Source organism: Eptesicus fuscus, chromosome 15 (assembly GCF_027574615.1).
Source record: "Eptesicus fuscus isolate TK198812 chromosome 15, DD_ASM_mEF_20220401, whole genome shotgun sequence".
NCBI lineage: Eukaryota > Metazoa > Chordata > Mammalia > Chiroptera > Vespertilionidae > Eptesicus > Eptesicus fuscus.
The window spans coordinates 17,471,044-17,494,615 of NC_072487.1; the positions used below are offsets into that span (position 1 = coordinate 17,471,044).

General features: G+C 42.4%; 1 protein-coding gene across 1 annotated transcript in view; it reads right to left on the reverse strand.

Annotated features, from left to right (window-relative positions):
• Positions 1-23,572, reverse strand: part of FOCAD (focadhesin) — a 243,842-nt gene that overhangs the window by 61,467 nt on the left and 158,803 nt on the right. Inside the window, exons 21-25 of the mRNA XM_008145042.3 lie at positions 18,743-18,835; positions 12,340-12,428; positions 9,193-9,237; positions 4,235-4,343; positions 1,428-1,544 (exon numbers count right to left, since the gene is read on the reverse strand). Of these exons, the coding sequence (XP_008143264.2) occupies positions 1,428-1,544; positions 4,235-4,343; positions 9,193-9,237; positions 12,340-12,428; positions 18,743-18,835 (453 nt within the window). The remainder of the gene's footprint in view (positions 1-1,427; positions 1,545-4,234; positions 4,344-9,192; positions 9,238-12,339; positions 12,429-18,742; positions 18,836-23,572) is intronic.

A 23,572-nucleotide genomic window follows, 5' to 3' on the forward strand; every position in this document is an offset into this window, starting at 1 on the left:
CAAAATGACCCAGCCCCTAGGTCCCTGAAAATAAAAATAAAAAAGGGACTTTTGAAACAGGGCTTTGAAAAACTATAACAATGCAAAAATATGAAGGTCAGAGGCAACCCTGACCTAGCTAGTAAGGAGGCTATTGTTATTGGTTTGTGAGAACTACGCAGCAGTATTAGAAATCTATGCGCTGTGTGTCCTGCTGAACATCTGAACCAGGGAGCTAGTGCAAAGACCTCAGCATAAGCTAAGAAAATATTCATCCATCATTAAGAAACAAGAACACGTCCGACAGAAAACAAATCATCGCACAGAAAGTACTGCTGTGAGCAAAATCTACCTTCCAATTTAATTCTGCATTATCCTTGCTTTGTCCTCAAGTATAGTTAAAACTTTACTTCCAGCCCCTGAGCCCCAGATGAATACATACCAGGTCCTCCCCAGGGCAGGGCAGAGGCACAGAGAGGAGACCTCAGGCAGTGGAGTTTGAGGCTACATTTGCGATCTGGACCTGTGCTATATTTTTTATTCAAATCAACTCTAATCCTCTGCCGCTCAGCTGATTGCCCCATGATCACTGTAATTCCCTAAGCACTGGATAGTGATAAGGCAGAACCAAAACAATTCCACGCAGATACAGAAATAAAGCGCTCACTACCGCCAATAAAGGGGAAAAGGAAGCCAAACAAAAAAAGTGTGTTTTCACTTTGTCTCAGATCTCAGGATACAGCATGAAGAAAGAGAAGGTGCTTAGGATCAACAATACGACTTTGTATTTAGAAAGTATTTCAAATTTTTCAAAATATTTTCCCATAAATTATATAATTTCATCCTCACATTTTTTTTTTTTTTGTAAAGTTGGCAGAGCATTAGTTTTTACTTCATTTTACAGATAAGAAAAAGAAGATGATGGGTTAAGTGTCAGGTCAACGGTAACAGAATTAATAAGGATGAAGCGAGGGCTCCAATCAGTACTGATAATGTTGCCCAATCACCTCATTTTATAGACAGCGAAACAAGGGTCCTGAGAGATAAAGTGAACTGCCCAAACTCCCATACCCTGAAATGGAAACAAAAAACTATGACAAGAAACTCAGGGACTCCGTCTGCAGCCAGTGTTTATTTTACTAGAACTGGAGCTCTTGACTCTGACTACACGTTAGAATAGCCCAGAATTCAAAGTGCTGAAACCCAGGGCCTATCCCTGAGCAAGTAGGTCAGAGGTAAGGCCTACACATCAGTGTTTCTTGTTTAAATTATATATGTATATAACATATATATACACACACACATATACATATATTTTTACGATTCCCATTGTGATTCTAATGTACATCTAAGAATCATTACATGACATCACGGGTTTCATGTGAATAACTGAGATGAGAAGAGTCATCCCTTAAGTTTGCTAATCACTTTTCATTTCTCAGACTTACATAATAAAACGAGCAGAAAAGTTGTCCTCTGGGTTGGTAGTGGCTATCCACAATGACCAGGAGAGTGTCAAACACCATGGTAACCCAGTCTTTCATGGAAAGGAAATTCGGTTGAACCTGCAGATGAACAAACACATGAAATGATAACAGAAAACCCGAACATTATTTCTAGGTTCAGGGAATAGGCCCCTTCGGTATTAAAGAATGGCATGCTATTATCAAAAAGTCAACTTCACCTGCCAGGACTGAAGGAGGTGAGCAGGTATTTGACAAGCACATGCTCACCTGTGCCCACCGGGAATACTGATCTTTTATACAGGACTTAGCAGAAGTGAGAGGATGGGGGCTGCAAAACAGAGCATATCCGAGAGCTCCTCAGAGCTCTCCCAGGTTCAGTGAGGATAATGTGGAGGTTCAAGGGAGAGATGTGCAGAGAAAGCAACTCAAAATTTCTCAGTTCTATGACTTGTCATTTCACAAAGGAGGCAATAAAGCAGCTTACACGATTCTGATCACCATCACTAGCATTTCTGCCATCACCATGTATTTATCATTCAAGAAACATCACATTTTCCTAGCTAATCAGTCATAAAAACATAATTGATTTTCAGTTTGGAAAAGGAAAGAGAATTGTAAAAAAAACAAAACAACAAAACCCAACTCATTAGAAAGAGAACTTGGTTTTAAAAATCATTCATGACCCTGGATGTCAAAAGCATTCATTAATTCACATGGTATATTCAGGTCATATAAACTATAAAGGTCAATGCAGTGTTAAGTATCTCTTGGAATTAATTCCTTGAATCAAATAAGACTGCCTTCTTAAGCTCTTTAGCTATTGGTCATATGCAGACTTAGATGAAGTTTGAAAACTTCAACTTTAATCAAATAAAGAGGTCTTGAGTGTGTACTGAGTAATAGCCAAAGTCAAGGTCATCAAGAACAAAAGCAAAGCCCCACCTCTGGGTTGTGTAGCCTCTCAATGTTTTGTGTATTATGTGTTACAGTGCAGAACAAAAGGGGGGTGGAGGGGATAAAGAAGAATAAGAGGGCCTGGCATTCAAACTCTGACCTACACCCCCCACTTATTACTGGGGTAAATTACAAGTACAACTGCATGGCTCTTTTTAAAGGATATGAAACATTTCCTCTCTAAAAATTCAACTTTCTCATCATTAAAATAAGATTCTGGGTTGAAAGTTAAATTTCCATATAGTAAGTCATTACTCTTACATTTTATCCTTCATACAATAACCCCTTGATCTGTTTCCCTTTCTCACATGTAAGACACATGGTAGCTTTTGCCACCCGGCATCTACTGTCTTATTCACTGGTAATAGCACCCTTTGGGAAATTCCCTCCTCCATGATTTGAAGCTTGATTAAATGCTCACTCTACCTACCTGTCCTACCCTACCCAAGTGTAGGCTGGGGACCCATGGGACTCTAAATCTTCAGTGAGGGATGCAAAGGCAGCAAATGGCTAGATTATCCATCCCAGTGGGGGGTCTGCTCAGATGGCTCATCAGTACCTGTGCCTGGACTCCCCAGGTTGCCTTGGTTACTGTTCTTCCCAAAACCTGATTTTTAAGCTCTGACTTCAATCCCATTGGCTTCCAGATTCCTTATCTAGTTCCTCCTTTAAATGAGAGCCATTTTCTTTGCTTGCAACCAAAAAACCCCACCATGAAACAAAACAAAACAAACAAAACAAAACAAAACAAAACAAAACAAAACAAAACAGTACAACAGAACAGGCTGGCTTAGTAGTTAATAACAGGCTCTGGAGCCAGACTGTCTGGGTTCAAATCCTGGTAGTGCCAATTGCTGTGTCACCTCAGGAAAGTTGTGTAGCCTCTCTGAGCACTTATTAAAAAACAGTATAGATGGCCCATAAGACATTCTGTGGGGACAGACAGAGGCTGAATAACACTGAATAAACTCTGTTTTTGCAGCAAGAAGTGATGCAGTATATGCTAATGCCAATGAGGACTATTACTGAGAGGTTAGTATCAACCGGGCATTGTGCTTTTTGTCTATTAATTCATTTAATCCTTCAATAATCCTACCTGATTAGTATCGTTATCCCCATCTTATAGATGGTGAAATAGGCCCCCAAAAGGGACGTAGGGAATGGCACACCACAGAGCCAGTAAGTACAAGCATAAGGATTTAAATGACGGACTCTCCTACTTCAAAGGCCGTTTTTAACCCCCTGGCTATGTTGTCTCCAGATACTGATGGCTCCTAGATAATAGGGCTTGTAGGAAGAATGTACCCATGCCTTTTTATTTTGACAGATATAAATTATCTGAAAAAGTACATTGGAAATGAACACTGACCAGCTCGCCACATGTTTAATTAAGAAATAAATGCCTTGCAAAAATGAATAGGCACTTTGCCATTGACATCTACAATTAAAATGCAAAGTATGATTTTTTTTCCCAGTCAGTAAACACTGCTTATTTATCATTTTTTGACAGCATTGTTCACTTTCAGTCAGCCTAGTTAACCTCCTAAGACTGGCTACCACTGATGTCATCACAAAAAGACAACCCCTGTTGCATAAAATTGGTTCCTTCAAATTGAAATGACCACTTAACTTGGGAGGGAGGAAGCAAAACAGAAAGCTGCGAAGAAAAGCGTCGTGGAGGCACTAGAGCTCCCAGGGTAAAGGCCCGTCAGCTGGAAGGACTTGGTGCCCCAGACAGACTCTAACCTCGTGAATTCAGCGCCGGCTTCCAGAGACGTCTCACTTTCCAGCTGTTACACAGCGGAGCCCACTGGTGCAGACCACCCCTGACTCACCTCCAGCACGCCCTCGCCGTCCGAGCAGAGGCTGGCTTCATGTTTGGATACGACGACAGCCAGGCTGCTTAAGGCTAACAGCGCGTTGCCTTTCACCACTGGGCTCTCCCTGTTTAAGGAGAAAAACATTCCAAGAGAGGATTTGGGGGCATTAGCCGGGAGAAGAGAAGGTGCTATTACAGGGCGGGCAGACGAGGGCAAAAAGCATCCACTCCTTCACGGAGCCTCGTAAGCAGGTGGGCTTGTTCCCGATGCCAGCAGCCTCCTCCCTCCTGACACCAGTGCTGATCTGCAACTCTTCTTACAGATGTGTGGTCATTATACTTTTTTGTAACTTAAAAATCCAAGCTCGCCCTGGCTGGTTTGGCTCAGTGGATAGAGCATTGGCCAGTGGACTGAAGGGTCCTGGGTCAAGGGCATGTACCTTGGTTGCAGGCCCTAGTTGGGGTGCGTGCGGGAGGCATCCAATGGAAGTGCCTCTCTGATATCACTGTTTCTCTCTTTGTCTCTTCCTTTCCCTTCCACTCTCTCTAAAAATCAATGGAAATATATCCTCGAATGAGGATTAATAAAAATTAAAAATCCAAGCTCATCATACCTAATTTCTTCCTAAAATGTTTATTTTTGTCATTTGACGTTACATTTCCTAAGCGATCTTCTTCGGTCACCTTTGGCCAATATAAATGCATCAACATGTTCTGAAAACAGACCAGGACAGTTGTGTGAATGAGCCGGGCAGAGCGAGGTGGCGTCTGGCTCCTGAGCACCGGAGTGCGGAGCCAGACAGCACACCTTCCCAGCAGCTCGGCCAAACGGCAGCTTCCCTCAGTTGTTATTATCCCCCTTCTTTCTCGGAATACGTCAAAGCCAGTGACCTCAAAGCCAGATTGTTATATAATTGAGGCTCTAGATAAGATGCAAAAAATACCTATTTTTAGACTATTAGGAATGAGAGTTGCCCTACATATCATCCAAATGATAATTTTCTAATATTAGCAAAATCTTAAATTTGACTTCTGAATTCAATATCAAGAAACTGAGCCTTGTTGATACACCCACCACCTGAAAGTACACATTTCCTATTATTCCATCATTCCCATGTGACCCTGTAGCATGACCTCAGGTGGGACACGGAGGAGATGCCCCTGGCTTCCAACTCTCATGACAGAGCGCAGGCAGCAGAGCACCCAGCCGCCAGAGTTCGGTTCTCAGTCAGTCCTACGATTGTGGGTTCCCACAAATCCAGGGAATGTGTCCCCAAACCTGGACTTCACACCTGAACTTGAATCAACGTACACATCCCAGAACTCTTCCCTGCTTACCTAGTGCTGGAATAGATGGATAATGTGGGATAAAGAAGACAGAGATGTGACTGAACATGTGAACTAGTGAGTATTAAAAAATGAGTATACACGTGTGCTTGCATTTTTGCTTCCATTTAAGAATGGGACTCGGGATGTGCCATAGTCAGGTTATTCTATGTATCTATTCATCCATCCTCTCCTCCCCCCCCCCCCTCCCACCTCGGGGTGGGTAAGCTCAGTGAAGACTGGCTCTGCACACTTGGTCATTTTGTTCACCAATTTATTTTCCTTAATTCGTTCCTCTATGAGACCTGCCTTAAGCTGATAAGACATCAACATTTACATTGGGGGTTGGTGTGGAGGAGAAAATAGGAAGAAAGACTTGTGATCCAAACAGATGGCTTTGCTCAAGGTTTTGCTAGAGTTCTGCAGTCAGGATTATTGGGAACTCATACAGCTAATAATATAACAAGAAGCGAGGCAAGATCTGGGCATTCCTAGTTGCCCTAGCCGTGAAATCATTTAACAAAACCCAAATTAAATCTTTTGCTTTACTAGCTCTTTCTTTTAGCTGAGACGATCCTGAAGCCCATCTTGTTACAAAATGGTCATAAATTACTAAAGTTAGGTAAAAAGTCGTTTTAAAGTTCTCAGTGGTCTGAGAATTAGATCACCAGGTTTTATCACCCCGTAGAAAAACTTTGATGGTCACCAGAAATCGGGTACCACATCTTTTAAAACAAGAATAGCATACAAGGTAACATAAAAAGTATCTTTTTTCCTTGGTTTTTTAATTGATTTTTTACAGAGAGAGGAAAGGAGAGAGAGAGAGAAACATTGATGTGAGAAACATGGATCAGCTGCCTCCTGCACACCCCTCACTGGGGATGGAGTCTGAAACCTGGGCATGTGTCCTGACTGGGAATCGAATCAGTGACCTTGTGGTGCATGGGATGATATTCAACTAACTGAGCCACACTGGCCAGGGCAAAAAAAAATAAATAAATAAAGTGCCTGCTTAACACTGAAATTCTGAAAGAGAATTTAGCCTTGGTTTCAAAACAGTGCCCAACATAATTTTATTTCAAAAGTTTCACTGCTCTTGACATTCCTGAGCATGCATTATTTCTTGTAAAATGGAAAAAAATATATTTAAAGCCACCGCTAATTAGACCTTCGGTTATAGATTAAATGCAAATTTGGACATTAATCTTTGAATAATAATAAAAAAAAACACCACAAAAACTAGCCCACAGTTGCCCAGTGCATGCTTAGGCCAAGCTCTCCATCTCACACAGGCACCATGACCACCTATGGATTCCCTTCTTGCCTGGCGCGGTGAACGACGGAGAGAAGACACTCGACGCATATTCAGTGAAGCAAATTCACGGAGGAGCTGGCCAGGTGAAAATCTACAACTGGTTCAGCAAAAACTCATCACCTTGTTGATCAAATAGCTGTCCCCTACAGTCAGGCAGTAGTAATTTGCATAATGACATGTCAGCATCAGTACAGTATTTATCTAGGCAGCACCACTGACATTTTAATTAAATTGTCCTTTGCAACAAACTGATGCCATTAACCTAATTAAAACGCGCAAGGAAGGATGAGCTGCGATGATGCTTTCTCAGGGACACGGTATTACGTTACATATCAGTGAAGTGACCCAGTCCCTGGGGGATTTTTATCTTCAGGTTCAAACCTATTTAATTAATAACAGTCAAAATAAACGCACATCCATCATCAGGTTGTATCTGTGTTATGATTCTCCCTCAGCCCTAACCCTGATGCTTTAGAAATAAATGCTCTCAAATGAGTATGTCAGCCTAATCCGGTGAGGTTTTACTTCCTGCTTTTAACTTATGGCTCAGATCAAAATAAGCCTTACGCTGGCCTGGGGCAGCCGTGGTCCGAGGAGCAGAAGGCTTAGCTGGCAGGGGGTGGTGGTGGGGTCCTCACCCGGTTGGAGGAAGTCAGGGGGAAAAGCAAAGGGAGGGGGCAGAGCGATTCCCCTGCTCATCATTAATCCCTTTGCCCCTAGACCTCAACTGTCTCCTATTCGCTTGCGGTCATGGATTGCTTTAATAAGACAAGGTCTATAAAATGCTTTGAAATTTTTGATGAAAAGGTAACGCCATGAAAACATGAATTCTTTTTACTCTGCACCTCTGAGAATGGCAACACACTCTTCTGAAGTATTAGTCATGAAACAATGCTCTGCAAAGCTGAAGATTACAGTCTTGTTGAAGAATTTTAGAATGAAAAATGTAAAGCTACCGGAGAGGCAAAATTGTAGTTTGTTTTAATAGAAAGATGCTAGCTTCTTCAGCACTTTTTGCTGTAAATGTCAGAGCACCATTTTTTAATAGGATATAAAGATATAAGTAGACCAATAGAACAAACTACCAGCCGTAAGGTCAAAGGCAGCCCCCTCCCGGCACCCCTCCCTTCCAACCTGCAGCTGGTGCTCTCCCATGGGGTCTGTGATTCACCAAAGCACACACAAATGACTCCCTACAGAAGCCTCTCTAACTTTAGCTTTCATTTTGTCCACAGTTTTGTCCACACATTTCCCCCTGACCCCCCCAGAACTGAGCGCAGAGGAGGGTCACCACTGCTATTTGCCTTCATTCGGGAGACACGAGGCTGAGGAGTTCATGTGCCAGGATCAGCTTTCCCAGTTAGCCCTGTTTCAGAAATGACTGATGGGAGGCTAACTCTAAGGCACATCGTGTGTGTGTGTGTGTGTGTGTTTGTGTGTGTGTGTGTGTGTGTTTAAGGCAGAATCTATTTAGCTACAGAGGGCTTTGGGCATGATAGGGATAAACTATACTGCAATGAAATATTTCTGGATAATGGACTTTCAATGCACATGAAATCCTCCGGGTCAAAGGTCTATCTGTGTTGTTTGGTGAATAAGAAGAAAGGATGTCAAGGAATGTCAGCAGCTAAGGGTGATGGTGGAAGGGAGAAGCGTAGTAAGTGAGTGTAACTTACTGCCAGAAACAATTAGTCAGCTTGTTAACAAAGGAAACTGAGGAGATTGTTTAAGTAAGTTCATTAGGTTTGGCTTAAGATAAAAAGCCTCAAGATAGTAATACTCGAGTTATTTTTGTTAAAACAAACCAAGGATATGAGTGAAACCATCTTTTTTTTTTTTTTTTTACTGGATCTTTGCATTAGTTTCTAGTATTTAAAAATTCAGTGTGTAGATACCCTGCACCCAATAACACAAAAGGAATAAAAGGAAGTACTCTTTGATTTATTTGCTGACTCACAGCTGAGATTTAATAATCTATTTATTAATTCACATTAGCAAGGATCCCCTACCCACCTCCTTCACCCAAACTAAATTAGAATTTTAAGAACCCAAGTCAGCCCGGGGCCCTTTCATACCTGTACAAGAGTCAGGAGACTCTTGTAAAATATGTGTCTGTACTGATTCCTCTGTATTTTCACGAAGAGACACACAGTAAGAATTAACTTAATATGAGAAAGGATAACGACCGATTTTTTAAAATATAATTGAAAACTCCTTTAGAATTCTTAAAATTATGAGATACTGTAAAAGGAGAAATTGTATGTACCTTGCAGGAAAAAAACCTCACACACGTTTATAGAAGATTTGTGGCAAAGAGAATAAAGGGGTCTTACTTTGCAGCCGACTTGGTGATCTCATCAGTCAACATGTCTCGGACCCTGCAATGATGACGCAAAGAAAATCCGTGTCAGAGTTTACGTTAGAGCAAGAACCCAATCTTTTTGCTTATGCATCAATTATTAAGAACCTCTAGAAATGATTCCAGAGCTAAGAACGAGACTTGTGGAATTTTAGTGTAAGGTGAGAGAACTGTGGTAAGGGCTTTACTTCAAAGAGAGTTTCATCTTCCTTCTCCTCAGGTCACTAGTGGAAGGAGGCGGCGGCGGTGGTAACTAAGGAGGGATAGGGCTGTGATGGTGTCCTCTCTTAAACGGGTTGGAGAGTAGGTGTGTCCTTCATATTACTCTCTGCTATGGTCTGAATGCCTGTCCCCCTCACCCCAGATTCATATGCTGAAACCCGAGCTCCTGATGTGTGGTATTTGGAGGTGAGGCCTTTGGGAGGTGCGGAGGGTGGAGTCCTCAGACTCTCTCTCTCTCTCTCTCTCCCTCCTCCATCTCCCTACTCTCTGCCCCTTCTTCTCGTCTCTTTCCCCTCTTCCCCATGTGAAGACACAAGGAGAAGGTGGCCGTCTGCAAACTAGGAAGGAGGCCCTCACCTGCACCAGACCTCCCAGCACCTTTATTTGGACGTCCAGCCTCCAGAACGGCGAGCGATACATTTCTGTTGGTTAGCCACCCAGGCGCTGGTATTTTTGTTACAGCAGCCCAAACTGACTAAGGCATTTGCCTTTTTTGCACAAGAGTTCACCGAAAAGGCAATTTTACTATTTCCAAATTGTAAATAATAGTCACTTGTATGTATATACAATAAAACTAAAAACATAGGTGATAAAATCACTCTGAAGCTAAAACAAAATAATTACACTTGCGAATATGAAGGAAGGTATGCTCAATTCAAATAGTCACAGGATTTTTAAAAATGTCAGTAGAGGAGCCTTGAGATAAAGTGAAAAACAACCACTGACTGCCAAATTCACATTCTGAACAGGATACAGACATTTTCATTGAGTTTCAGCAATTCAAAGTTTTTGTAAATATTATGACTTTTGCAAACATAAGTTATATTTGCATTCATAAATATTTTCATTGGAAATCTAATAAAATCTTAGCTATTCAGCACTCTCTGAGAATGTAATTTTTAAGAGCCAAGTTTTTCAGTTAGTGGCAAACTGCTCCTATGGATCTTTAACTTGTATTTTATAAGATCATTTGACAATAAATTCTCTAACTTGTCCAATCTCAGTATGCCCAGATGGAGAATAGTGCAGTTAATGTATTCTCTTACTGGTCAATGTGGAATATTTACAAATGATGACTTGCTTATACTTGCTTCCATGTAGGGCCAAACCTTCCACGAGTGGACCAGTTCCCGCCTTTTACCCATCTCTTTTCTCTGCCGCATCACCAATGATTTTTTCCTGCTTCTTTTACTTGCCTGAGCATGAGAACATACTGAAATCTCTATCATCTTAAAATAAGAACAAGCCCTCCGGCCACTGTCCCATTTTTTTTTGCTTCTCATTCATCAGAACTCATATAAAATAGTGTGTACTTGACTCAGGTTCATCTCCTTCCACTCTCTCTGGGCCCTTCTATAGTCGGGCTTTGTCCCCACCACTCCACCAGGGCAGCCTCTGGCATGACTTTCAAGAGGCCAAAGTGATTGCCAGCTCTCCGTCTCCATCTTGGGCCAACTCACAGCAGCACTTGACCCAACTGGTTGCTCCTTTCGAGAAACACTTTCTGCCCTTGGCTTTTAAGAGCCCATGAGCTCTTGGTTTGCTTCCTACATCACTGGTCGCTAATTTTCTGTGTGCTTTATGAGTTCCTCCTCCACCTTCTCCGGGTCTAAACGTGGAAGTGCTCTGGGCTCAGTCCTCTGACTTTTCGGTCCTCAGTTACTCCCTTGGTGATCGATATACTGGTAATTCCCCAGTCTGTACTCCAGCCCTGACGTTAGCCTGAACTCTAGACTCATGGTCAACAACCTACTTGACAAGGAGAAGGTGGCCGTCTGCAAACTAGGAAGGAGGCTCCCACCAGCACCAGACCGCCCAGCACCTTCATTTGGGCTTTCTTTAATCCACATGCTGGGAGCTCAGGCTTAGCAAGTCCCAAAGCCGAGTCCTCTGTACCTAGACCTGCTTTTCTATTGTCTTCCCCGTCTTAGTAGATGGGAACTCCATACTTCTAGTTATTCAGAGTTAAAATATTGTAGTTATCCCTGACATCCATCGTTTTCTCACGTTCTTCATTCCACATATCTCTTTCTCTCTTTTGAAAAGTGTAGCCAATATACCACCTCCGCCAAATGATTATTTTCAGAAGATGAAATGAAAACTACTTGTGAAAGATAATACCAATTAGAAAGCGAAATCCAAATTCTTAATCTCTAACCATAAATCCAATGTCATACATTTTAAACTGCTTTGCTGTTTTTAAAAATAAATCTAGAAAATGAAACTTAGAATAGATTTAGTCACACATACACTCAGCTTCTGCTTTTCTACACATGCCAATTGTCAGTAAATAAAAATCTAAAATCCAATAACCTTTGAACAGATTTTTGGATTAAAGAAACCTGTGGCTGCAGGCAAAGCTATTTAGATTCTGAGCATTTAGATTTAGGCTGCTGCAACATTAATCTGACACAGTATTTATCCCAACCCATGTAACAATTTAAATGGCCTTTAATGTGCCAGCACACACATACACATTTCTAGATAACATAGTGGGAATTCACTAGGCGGGTGTCTGTTAAAGTTGCTCCTGATAATGAAGCTGTCTTGGAGAGGGAGGAGCAGGTGAGTGAAAAGGTATTTCTTGACCAAATGTGAGTTAGAAAGGCAATGAATTAAGTGGAGAAAAACAGAAATTTTCATAAAAAAAAAAATAATCCGTTCTAAGGTGAAAAAGGAAAAGCAAACCATTTCCACACTGCTTTAGAAAACAATAAAAGACATTCAATATATGAATAAAGCTCTCCTCCTTCTGAGGAGATGAAAAATACAGCTACCAGATCTTCAGTCCTTCCCCCCCTTCAGGCTCATACAGAACTTAAAAGCCCCAACATGAAAGCCTTTAAAGTAGTCGCCTTCCCACAGTTCGCTTCCCGTGACGTCATGGAACCCCCCTTACCAGAGCCAGGCTGTGCCTTTTTTGAACTGCACCTCCTCAGCGCCTTCCTTTCCGTGTTTTAACTGCAGCTCCAGCTCCGCTATTCTTCCCTGCAAAACAGCATAAATCAGCATGCTAACTTGATGGCCAAAATTACCTTAAAATTTCTATGAAAAACACTTAGAGATGGCAGACATGTCCTTTCCCAATTCACCTTAAGTGTTCCTGATAGGTTAGTAAATTATGTACGAGGACGTGTGACAGAGATAATTACATCACTGCTCAGGTATTTCTACATTCACCAAATAAATATATCCTCGGGAAGTTCTATGTTTGGCAGAGTTAGTGCAGAGTGCTTCATTTTGGGATATCTATTAAAAGCAGAGTTTAATTTCATAGGTGCCATTCAAAAACACCTCTTATAGCAACAATCAGCTTGTATCAACAGCTAATAATTTTAATATTATCTGAAGATTGGGGTCTGAATACCAGTATCATAACAGAATGGCAGAATATGAGTAGGATGGTATATAACATTTAAATACAGGAAATATATAGCAAAGGTTATTTTCTCAAATAGCTTAACATTTCTATTTCTTGAGTGAACATATAAAAATAAATATTTTTGTTTTTTTGTTAATATATTATATATTTTTATTGATTTCAGAGAGGAAGGGAAAGGGAGACAGAGATAGAAATATCAATGATGAGAGAGAATCACTGATCGGCTGTCTCCTGCATGCCCCACAATGGGGATCGAGCCTGCAACCCAGGCATGTGCACTTGACTGGAATCAAACCCAGGACCCTTTAGTCCACAGGCCAATGGTCTATCCACTGAGCCAAACCAGCTAGGGCTAAAAATAGATATTATACTTCTCAACTTCTAACATGTAATAAAAATATAGCTAATACCATGCCTTTAAAAACAAGACCTTCAAATATTTCTTATCCTCTTTTTTGTTTGTTTGTTTGTTAATCTTTACCCAAGGATATTTTTTCAATTTACTTTTAGAGAGAGTGGAAGGGAGGGGGAGAGACAGAGAGAAACACTGATGTGAGAGAGACACATCCATTGGTATGTGCCCTTGACCAGAATTGAACCCAGGACCTTTAGCCTGTGGGCCAATGCTCTACCACTGAGCCAAACCAGCTAGGACTATTAGCCTCTTCTTACACTCAGAATTATTTTGATCAGATGCTTTCCCTTCTATTCCATCACCAGTTACATTATTTAAGTGTAGTTGGTTTATTGATGAACCCTACATTGGACAGGAACTTGGACTGCATATTGTATTACTGGGTAATACCACACCATTTTCAGAAGTAGTTGTGCCGCTTCCATCTCACCAGCAGTAAGTAAGAGGTCCAGTAATTCACATCCTCACCGACATTCGGAATTGTCAGGCCTTTTATTTGGACCATTCTTGCGGAAGTGAAATGGTGCTCATTATAGTTTTCCTTTTCATTTCATTGTTCACTGATGAGCGTGCACATCTTTTCAAATGTTTATTAACTATTTGGGTTTCCTATTCTTTCCATTTTTCTATTGGTTGTCTTACTATTATTGATTGTAGGGTTCTAAGGTATGTCCTAGAGAGGAAAAGTATATGTATCTATATATACCTTAGAGCAGCGGTCGCCAACCTTTCGGACCTCACGGACCACCAGTAGTCCGCTGACCACCAGTTGGCGACCGCTGCCCTAGAGAGGGAAGCAATAAGGTTTGTTAAGAATGTGAGCTCTGGAATCAGAATCTAATGCCATTTCCACTTACTTGAGGTATATATTTGGGTAAGTTATTTCACTTCTCTAAGCTTCAGTTTCCTCATTTGTAAAATGTAGTTAACAACTATCTCATGGTATTAGAGCATCATCCTATATAATAAAGAGCTAATATGCTAATTAGACCGAACAGCAGAATGACCGTCCAGACGGTCATTCGAATGACCGTCCGGACGACCCTCCGGACGAAGCCGGGGCTGCGAGGGCTGAGCCCCTTGCACGAATTTCGTGCATCGCGTCTCTAGTATTAAATAATGCGGAAAACTGTCTAATACAGTGCCTGATAACAGATAATAGCTACCATTACCAGGTTTGTTGTAAAAAAAAAATACCCTACTTCCCCTTATAATCTTCTTACAAATCATTCTTTCATGAATATATCGAAATCCTTTGTAAAATAATTCATATTTTCATCTGTATATTCTCATAGAGTAAAATGTAATACCTAGGCTGTACAGTTGCATGCCCTTATATGTCTCTCCAGTACTCTCAGTTACTAGCCTGTGAGCTCGTGGAAAGCAAGGACTGTGTCATCAGTGTGAGGAGTCCTGTACACAGCAGCACCTCCAGCCACAGTGCCCTGGGCCCCCAGCTCAGGCACGCCGCCATATCCACGCCCATCTCCCTGTGTCCAAAGACAGAACCCGGGCCCTTTCCTTCTCCCCTCTTTCTCTTAGAGCAAGGAGTCAAAGGTGACCAAGCTGGCAAGACATTGATATTACTATTTAATGTTGATAATGGCCTCCTAGGAGGGTAGGCAAAATAGAAGATAAATTTTATTGCTTGTCTTTATTTGTCATGCTCCTTAAATTATGCCCCTTTCTTCCTAAAACACGTACTTTCCATAATGCTTTCCCAAAAAAGACAATAGGAAATCAAAAGGCTAAAATCTGTTTGGAAATAAACGAAACAAAAAGCTAGTACACACGCAACCTCTTGAGAAGGCCCGTTTTTCTAATCTCTCCCGTGGCCATAACTAGCACAACCATTCTATTGTAACCGTGTCTCTTTCTTCCTCCTCCGAGTCTCTGTTCCTCTCAGGCTCCTCTCTGGAAGGTCTCTAACCCCTTCCACCCGGTCCACGTCAGGCTGTTTATCCAGATGTGCGTTGCCTTCCAGTTCTCTGCCTGCTGCTAACCGAGACCTAGTGGCATTCAGCTCAGTCGCCTCTGCTTCTGGCTAACAGCTGTGGTGAAGGCTGGAAAGCATGCCTGGGACCAAAAGGCTGAAATGGTCTCCTGAATTGAGAGTTCTGGATTGCCTGGAGATTCCAACTATTAAGCAATCGATCCCTCCTACTTAAAAAAAAAACAAAACAAAACTCCAGGTTGTGTAACCAAGAGCTTGCTGATTACAGTGAGCAATTTCACCTGGCTCCAAACCTACACATTAAAAATAAACAAACAAATAAACAACCCTTACAGTGGTCAGAGAGTAATTTACCAAGGGCACAGTTCCTGACCCTGCTTTGATTTCACATAATTCTGAGCGAGTGGACGGGCTCAGGAGATAAGTGTCTGTAGTCAGCCTGCTTGAATTCCTCTCTCCTGTTCGAGGTCATACTCAAAATGCCTAGGAGCCCTTTACACAATAGCTGGAGACCTTAACTTCCTCAGCATCCCACAAGGGCAGCAAGGTAAAGACGTTGGTAAAAGGCGCCTTATCAAAATGGACTCTGAGCTGTCAATCAACTTGTATATGCATTTTTCCATCTTAATGAGAAGAAATCCAAATTCCTCCACATGTCAAGCACTAAGATATGCTTAGAATTTCAAATCCCACATCTTATGGAAAAGGTAGAGAAGGCTGGAAGCAGACATCTAAGCAAAAGCCACTTGTGGTGTTCAGATCTCAAACTTATTCACCTCAAAATCAACCTGCAGGAAATTATGTGGAATGTGCCCTTTTGCTGTCTCCTGGGCTTAACGGAATACAATGCGGCTCCTCGGAAAGATCCTCTAGTTTAATGCTACAAAGTAGGTCTCGCACATATAACTTCTATGCAGAAGAAGTACCCTCCAGGACAAGGAATTCTTGATGTGGACAAGGAGTCTGGCAGTTGCTCGAATTCTTCTAAGATACCACTGATTCTATTTAAGTGTGGAGTCATTTACGAAACTTGCTGGATAGTTAAAGAGCACCAGGGTACCTTCAAATCACAGAGATAGCCTCAAAATATTGTTGCACCTTCAAATAACACTGACAATCTTATTATAGTTGACACTTTTTCACTTTTATCGCCAATTTTCAAAGGAACTGGATTTATTCAAAATTCAAATGGTAAATAAAGATGAACATGATCACAACAGTAGAAAAGCAGAGTAATTGATCTACATTGCTAAAAATACTCAGCTGGCTTTTCACAAATAGATCTATCCTTTAAAATGTTAAAGCAATTTGCATTACTTGTTGTTACAACTAATGTGCAGCATTTCTCATTAGGGAAAAATGCATGATGCAGCGGGAAAGGCTGAGGTTCTGGCGTCAAAAAAATTCTGGTTAATTTCCAGCTCTTTCACTTACTGACTGTTGGATTTTGCACCATTTGCTTTGCTTTCCTAGCTAACCCTATTCATAATCCCATTATATGTGGGGTTGACAATACCCTCTTCAAAGGGTTTCTGTAAAGATTAATTGAAATCACATATGATAAGTATTGGACACACACTAGTTATTCAATAAATAGTAGCTCTTACTGTAAAAAAAACACACACATGGAGTTGTCTTTTAATCAACTGCAAGTCACCTGAATGAGTTATATCATAATCCCGTTCAATTTAGATGTCCTTATGCTAAGAGCTAAATACAATTCGCAGTTCATTTTGCAAGAGGAGGAGTTTCCTTGCTTCCTGCAGGCCCTGTAGCGCTTTGTGCATCCTCTACTAGCGCATCGCAGATGTACTGGAATTGCTCCTGGACATGTTCGTCTCCGGCACTGGACTGGGCGCTCACTGAGAGGAAGGAGTGCTTTATTCCCTTTCGCCTCCCACACCCCGGCACGGGGCCTGGCCAGTAAAGAGCACCCCATAAATGTTTGGTGAAGGAAAACACTGCGAAATTGCCTGGGGAAAAGTAAATGTGAGAAAAAGCATCCTCTGACTTGTAATTTCACTAATCTTGAATAAAAACTATAATGGTCAAGGGTGTGTATGAGTAATGCCTTCATTCACTCATGCACCTGTTCACAACTGAGTGTCTAGATGCGGCTGAGGATAAAAAAATGTATAAGCTGAGCAAAAGGAAATTACTTAAAAATATTTAAAATGTGGGTTCCAGTGTAGTTTGGGGGACCATCTAAAACACATTTTCTCAGAGTGTGGTTGACAGACTGAGTTAAAATCTCGGCAGAGTTTGGTAAACATGGAGATTCCTGATCCCATACTCAGTTCTAATGAATAGGAATCTCCGAAGATGCATCAGTACTTTATAAATTCTAGACTCCATAAGATGTGTTGCAACAAGGTTTTAAGATGAGAACAATGTTCAGATGCATAGCCATTCCTGCCACCCCACCTCTCCTTACACACACGGGTACACACACACACACACACACACACATCACCATCATCACCACCACCACCACCATCACCACCACCACCACTACCACTACCACTACCACTACCACCACCCACCGCCATTACCATTTAGGATAGCTTTTACCTTTAACCATAACACTTGACACTCTATGAAAAACTAATTTGGGGCCATAAATTACTTTAGTATCATCAGATTTTTTTTTCTATCATCCTTAAAAATGAATTCTAAGCTCAGAAAAAAGAATTGTTAGTTGTTTTCTTATATTGCTAAGTGTCCATATATTCTCTCACTGATTAAAAATTATTTTTAATATTAAAAATCCACAAACTCTAACTTATATTATTACTGGATTAAATGAGGTCAAATGGAGTATAACTCATTGATTTAGGGAGCACCTATTGTGTTTTAGACATATGTCAGGTTCTAGCGATAATAGAGAAGAAAGCAGAGCTCCTAGTCCTAAGGGGCAGGGACCACAGGAGGGAGGCCCCGGACAGATAACTAAGGCGAGAAAGGCTTCGAAAGAGAAGCCTAGACTCCAAGGAAGCACATATGAGCAGTCCAGTCCAGTGTGTGAGGGGGAGGCACACTGGTGCCTTCCCAGATAAAATGACCTAAAGAACAAGTAGAAATTAGGTGGGCAAAGAGAGAATGGCAGTACCTGCACCAGAAGAGAGCAGGAGAGACCTCCCGCGTTTGGAAAACAAAGACGTTAGCAAGGCTGAAACACAGCATTCAGAGGAAGGGTGACAAGATGAGGCAGGGGATGTAAGGGAGTCCTGTTGAGGAGGCAAGGCCGACAGTGAGCTCAGATTGGGAGGCGCTCCAGTTGAGGTGCCCTGGGACATCCAAAGGGCAAGATGGGGGCTCTGGGAGAGGCTCAGAAGGCAGCAGGATGTGGGAGAGGAGAGCTAGGAGGGAGTTCTGGCTGGGACGCAGGGTGGGGGGAGTCGGCATTTATGTCTCACATTCTTTATCAGCAAATATAACCACTGCATTTTCCATAGTCCTGTTTCCTAAGTGCTTTTACGTTAAGGCATATTTGTAGTACAGTCTGAGATAAAGAGATGCTCCCTGAAGCAAACCATCCCGTGTTTCCTTACCTGTAAAATGGCATGATAAGCTCGGCTCATGTATGCCAGCCAGGCCTGTGGGAGGAACAGGGCGCGGTGCCACTCCGAGAGCTGGATGTGAACCTGTGGGAAAGACGGAGCACAACGCGAGTCAGGCGGCACAGTGCTGAAACAGGGTACAGTTAAACCGTATCATCAATCCCTTCTTTCCCCCGGCCTAAATGGTTATGTTCTAAAGCAAACCAAATCAGTCTAGGCTCAGAACCGCAAATAAGGCCTTTTGGATATTTTCAAAGGAGAAGAGCTTAGAGTCCTGAAATTTTCTAAATTAAAGCAAATAGAATCCTACAATAATAACAAGCTGGGATGTATATGTAATACAAACATGTCCCTGAAAATTAGGGGGAAACTCTGTAAAGCCTCTTGCCCATGTCAGGAAACGAGGTATTGTCTAACAAATCCCCCCAGTAATTTTAAATAAAAATAAATACTGCTCACATCCTGGATTTCCACTCTGACAATTTCTGAAGTAATAAACTCAAATTGCCAACAGAAATATCATGTTGTGGAGAAACCGCGATGGTAGGGGCATGCAAATGAGCGCGGCACTCAGCAATTGTGAGCACCACCAGATAAAGGCCCTTTAATCAGTGCGGGTAAACAAGCGAGAAATGAAATCTGCCAGCCCTGCAACCCCGTGTCTGAAGCGAAGCCCAGACACAACATCTGGTTTTCATAGTCATTTCTGCTTCTACCTATTAGTACACGGCTATCTGGAAACCAATCTTCCCAAGGCCTGCTTCTGTTAAAGAGAAGCTCTCTCCAGAAACACAGCCACGGCGCATCACATTTCATGTTTCCTGCAAATCATCTCATCAAACTCAAACGACTAGAACTTCAGTCTGTGTCCTATAGACAAAAAAAAACAAGAAACAGAAACCCCCACAAATTTTTATATAATTTCCCCAGAATCATGATAAGTAGAGTGTTTAAGGAGATAGATTTTATTGTGTTATAAGGACTGATTTTCTCAGCTGCTTTGTGGTATGGCAGAGAAGAGCTTCTCTGAATAGTTGAATAGTGGTTCCCAGGGCCTCTGGTGTTTTCTTTAGTTCTCGTCTTAGTGTGGGCCTACTACACACAAGGTATTCTGGGAAAGGGTACGGTGCCAGGTGATCTATGTCTGCAGGGAGCTTTCTCGTGTGAGAATCAGAAATAAGCACCGATTACACGGCAACATGGAGAATGTATGAAGAATCTCTGGGAACAAAGAGAACAAAGATTAATTCTGTCTCCTTCCTATCGCCTCTCAACCCACTGCCGTGTTGTAAAGAATTAGGTACTCAAACAGCATGGAAAGGGTATTGGAACCATGAAATGAACTAAAAAAAAAAAAAAATAAGATAAAAACAGGTTTCCTCTTTTTCTGATAAAGCGCCCTCTCTGTTGAGTAGGGTAGGGGAACCTTGACAACATACTCAAGCATCCTTGAAGGAACAAGCCCACCAGTTCCTGCATCTTCTCTCGCTTTCCAGAAAGCAGACTGCAGCTGCGGCCACATTTCAAGCTGGGAGGCATTTAATCAGTCCTTGGTCTTGCCCTGTTTCCAAAATGCGAGGAGTTTTCTTAACTTTCTTTCCTGTCGGTTCTGTGGCCTTTTCATAAACTATACTAACTACCTTTAAGTCATATTTCGACATCTGGGTTTAACCGAAAGAGCACTCAAACACCACAACCAAAACTTTTATCTCTGACTTCAGAACCTCAAAATCTTTACAAAAATTTTTTCCTGCCGAGTAATTCCTGGACGTCATTACTCTGCTCTACTGAGATGAGCCATGCCTCAGCAAACTGGCAGTAAGAGCACCGACTGTTATTGGAAAGATAGTGGTCTCAGTTGGTTCTTAAACCTGAGTTAAAACAAAAAAAAAAAGAAAGCATTATGGGAAAAAATACAAAGGAAAGTGAGCAAATCAAGGGCTGAGCTTCTAAGAGCAGAGACATCCATGCCAGGAAACCTATTTAAAAGGAAGTTATAAACTGAAGGTTAAAGCTAATCCTCCTCCTGCTGCTCCAACCACATCTGAGGGTGCTGCGGGGACGCACAGACGCTGGAGCCGAGACACCAGCCTGCACGCCTTATGCTCATGAGATGAGACCTCGTCGTAGCGTTCCATGGAGTTAGCTACGCACACAGCTCTAAGATGCATGCTCTTGCTCTTTCTCTGACTGAAGAGAGACTAAGGAAACAGCTTGAAGACAGCCATCACCTACACTCCAGTTGTCTTACGGGCAAAAGAGGAAGCTATTACAATTCAATATACAGCTTCCCATAAGGGTTCATATCCCTAGGCTGGAAATGCAATTAGCTTTTTTAAAGTATGAAAAGGTTGTAAAATTTGCTATACTTGTGAGAAGCCCTTGAAGGAAACCCAATCAACAAAATAATTCCAAATCATGAAGTTGTAACCCTGCTATTCAGCAGATGATAAGGCAGGGTTCTCAACCACCGAGCACCAAGTTTTAAAGAATATGTGAAGTTTACTTTTTCTATAACTGCACATACCCTTGCAATGACAGGTGTCTGGTGGACTGTTAGGATGAGTAAGTCCTATGATTTGGGGAAGAGTAAGAGTTTCAATGTGCAACAGGTAGTAAGTATAATGAAATATTATGCATATGCCTAAAAAAATGTTTTGGGAAACATGCACGTAGTGTAAGGGGGAGAAGAATGCTAAGGAGATGAGGGTAGAGATGGGAGTGGGTTTCAGGGTTAACCTTTTGCACTCGGATGTCGAGTCTGACTTGACACGGTTAGCATTAAAGGAATCGAGAAAAAAGCAAGCGAGTGCAAAGGGTTAAATCAGGTGGTCAGGACTGATCTCATTGAGAAGGTGAAGTATGAGTAAAAACTGGAAGGAGATAAAGATTTAAAAACCAAGGTACATGCTAGTGGGAATGGAAAATGGTTCAGCTGCTATGGAAAATGTTTGGTGGTTCCTCAAAAAGTTAAACATAGAGTTACCATATGACCCACCAATTCCACTACTAGATATATACCCAAGAGAAATGAAAACATATATTCAAACAAGTACTCGTACATGAATGTTCATAGCAGAACTTTCAAAATAGCCAAAAGGTGGAAATAACCCAAAGGTTCATAAATGAAGAAATGGATAAACAAAATATGGTATGCCCACAATGGAATATTATCCAGCCACAGAAAGGAATGAGGTGCCCATACATGCTACAGTGTAGATGAACCTTGAAAACATTATGCATAAGTGAAAGAAGCCAGACACAAAAGGTCACTTATTGAATGATCCCATTTACACGAAATAGGTAAATCCACAGAAATAGAAAGCAAGTTAGTGGTTGCCAGTGGTGGGGAAAAAGGAGGGAAGAGACTAGAAAAAGAAAGAAATGTGGGGAGATTGCATAACGGATATATGTCTCATGTGAGGGTGATAGAAAGGTTTTGGAACTAGATGGATGTGATGGTGTATATTGTGAATGTACTTTAACCTGGTTAGTTTTATGTTGTGTGAATTTTAATTTAATTTAAAAACAAGAAAGATAAAACAAAGGTCCTAAAATGAGCACAGCACATGGCTGATCTGTTTGAGAACAAAAGAAGGCCAGTATCAAAGCACAGAGTGAGCACCAAGGGGAGTAGAAGGAGAGTACGCTGGTGAATTAACAGGGGCTCAGAGAATTCAGGGCCTTCTTGGTCATTTTTTAGGACTTGCCTTTATTGTTACTACTAGTGGCCCAGTGCATGAAATTCATGCGGGGGGTGGGGTGGGGGGTGGTGTGTGTCCCTCAGCCCGGACTGCACCCTCTCCAATCTAGGACCCCTCAGGGGATGTCCGACTGACTGTGGGATCGGCCTAAACCGTCAGTCAGACATCCCTCTTGCAATCCAGACCGCTGGCTCCTAAATGCTCACCTGCCTGCCTGCCTGATTGCCCCTAACCACTCTGCCTGCCGGCCTGCTCACCCCAAGTCCCCCCCTCCCCGCTGGCCTGCTCGCCACCAACTGACCCCCTGCCAGCCTGATAGCCCCCAACACCCCCCTACCCCACTGGCCTGCTTGTCTCCAACTGCCCCCCCTGCTGGCCTGATCATCCCCAACTGCCCCCCACTGCCGGCCTGCTCGCCCCAACTGCCTCCCCCACCAGCCTGCTTGCCCCCAACTGGCCCCCCTGCCAGCCTGATCGCCCCCACCAGCTCCCAACTGCCCCCCCGCACTGGCCTGCTCACCCCCAACTGCCCCCCCTCACCGGCCTGATCACCCCCAACTGCCCTCCCCTCCTGGCCTGATCACCCCTAACAGCCTGTGCCTCAGCCCCACCACCATGGCTTTGTCCAGAAGGACATCCGGAAGGTCTCTTGGAAGGTCTCCCGGTCTAATTAGCATATTACCCTTTTATTAGTATAGATCATACAATTTTGAGAAGGAAGAGTACATGATCTGATCGATAGTGTAAAGGAGTCATGCCAACTGCTATAACAGTCGGGGGCAAAGGTCAAAGTGAGGAAACCTACTCAGAAGCTACTGCAACAACCCAGGTAAAAGATCATGGTGGCTCAGACAGAGCAGGATCAGTAGCACTGTAGAATAACAGTTTTCAAATAGTTAGCTATGTAGATTTTTCCACCCCACCCAGAATGTGAAGGAGAATGCCAACACAGAAAACAGATTAGTAAAACTTATTCAGATGAAGTCAGGGCAAAGGCCGGGGGCTTGGCACTCCGCCCTCTTGATCAGACCGGAGTTTGCTGTGGTCCCCAGGACTCGTAAAAATAGTTTTACTATGAAAAAGATCAGTGGTTACAAGGAGAAGGGGTGGGGAAAGG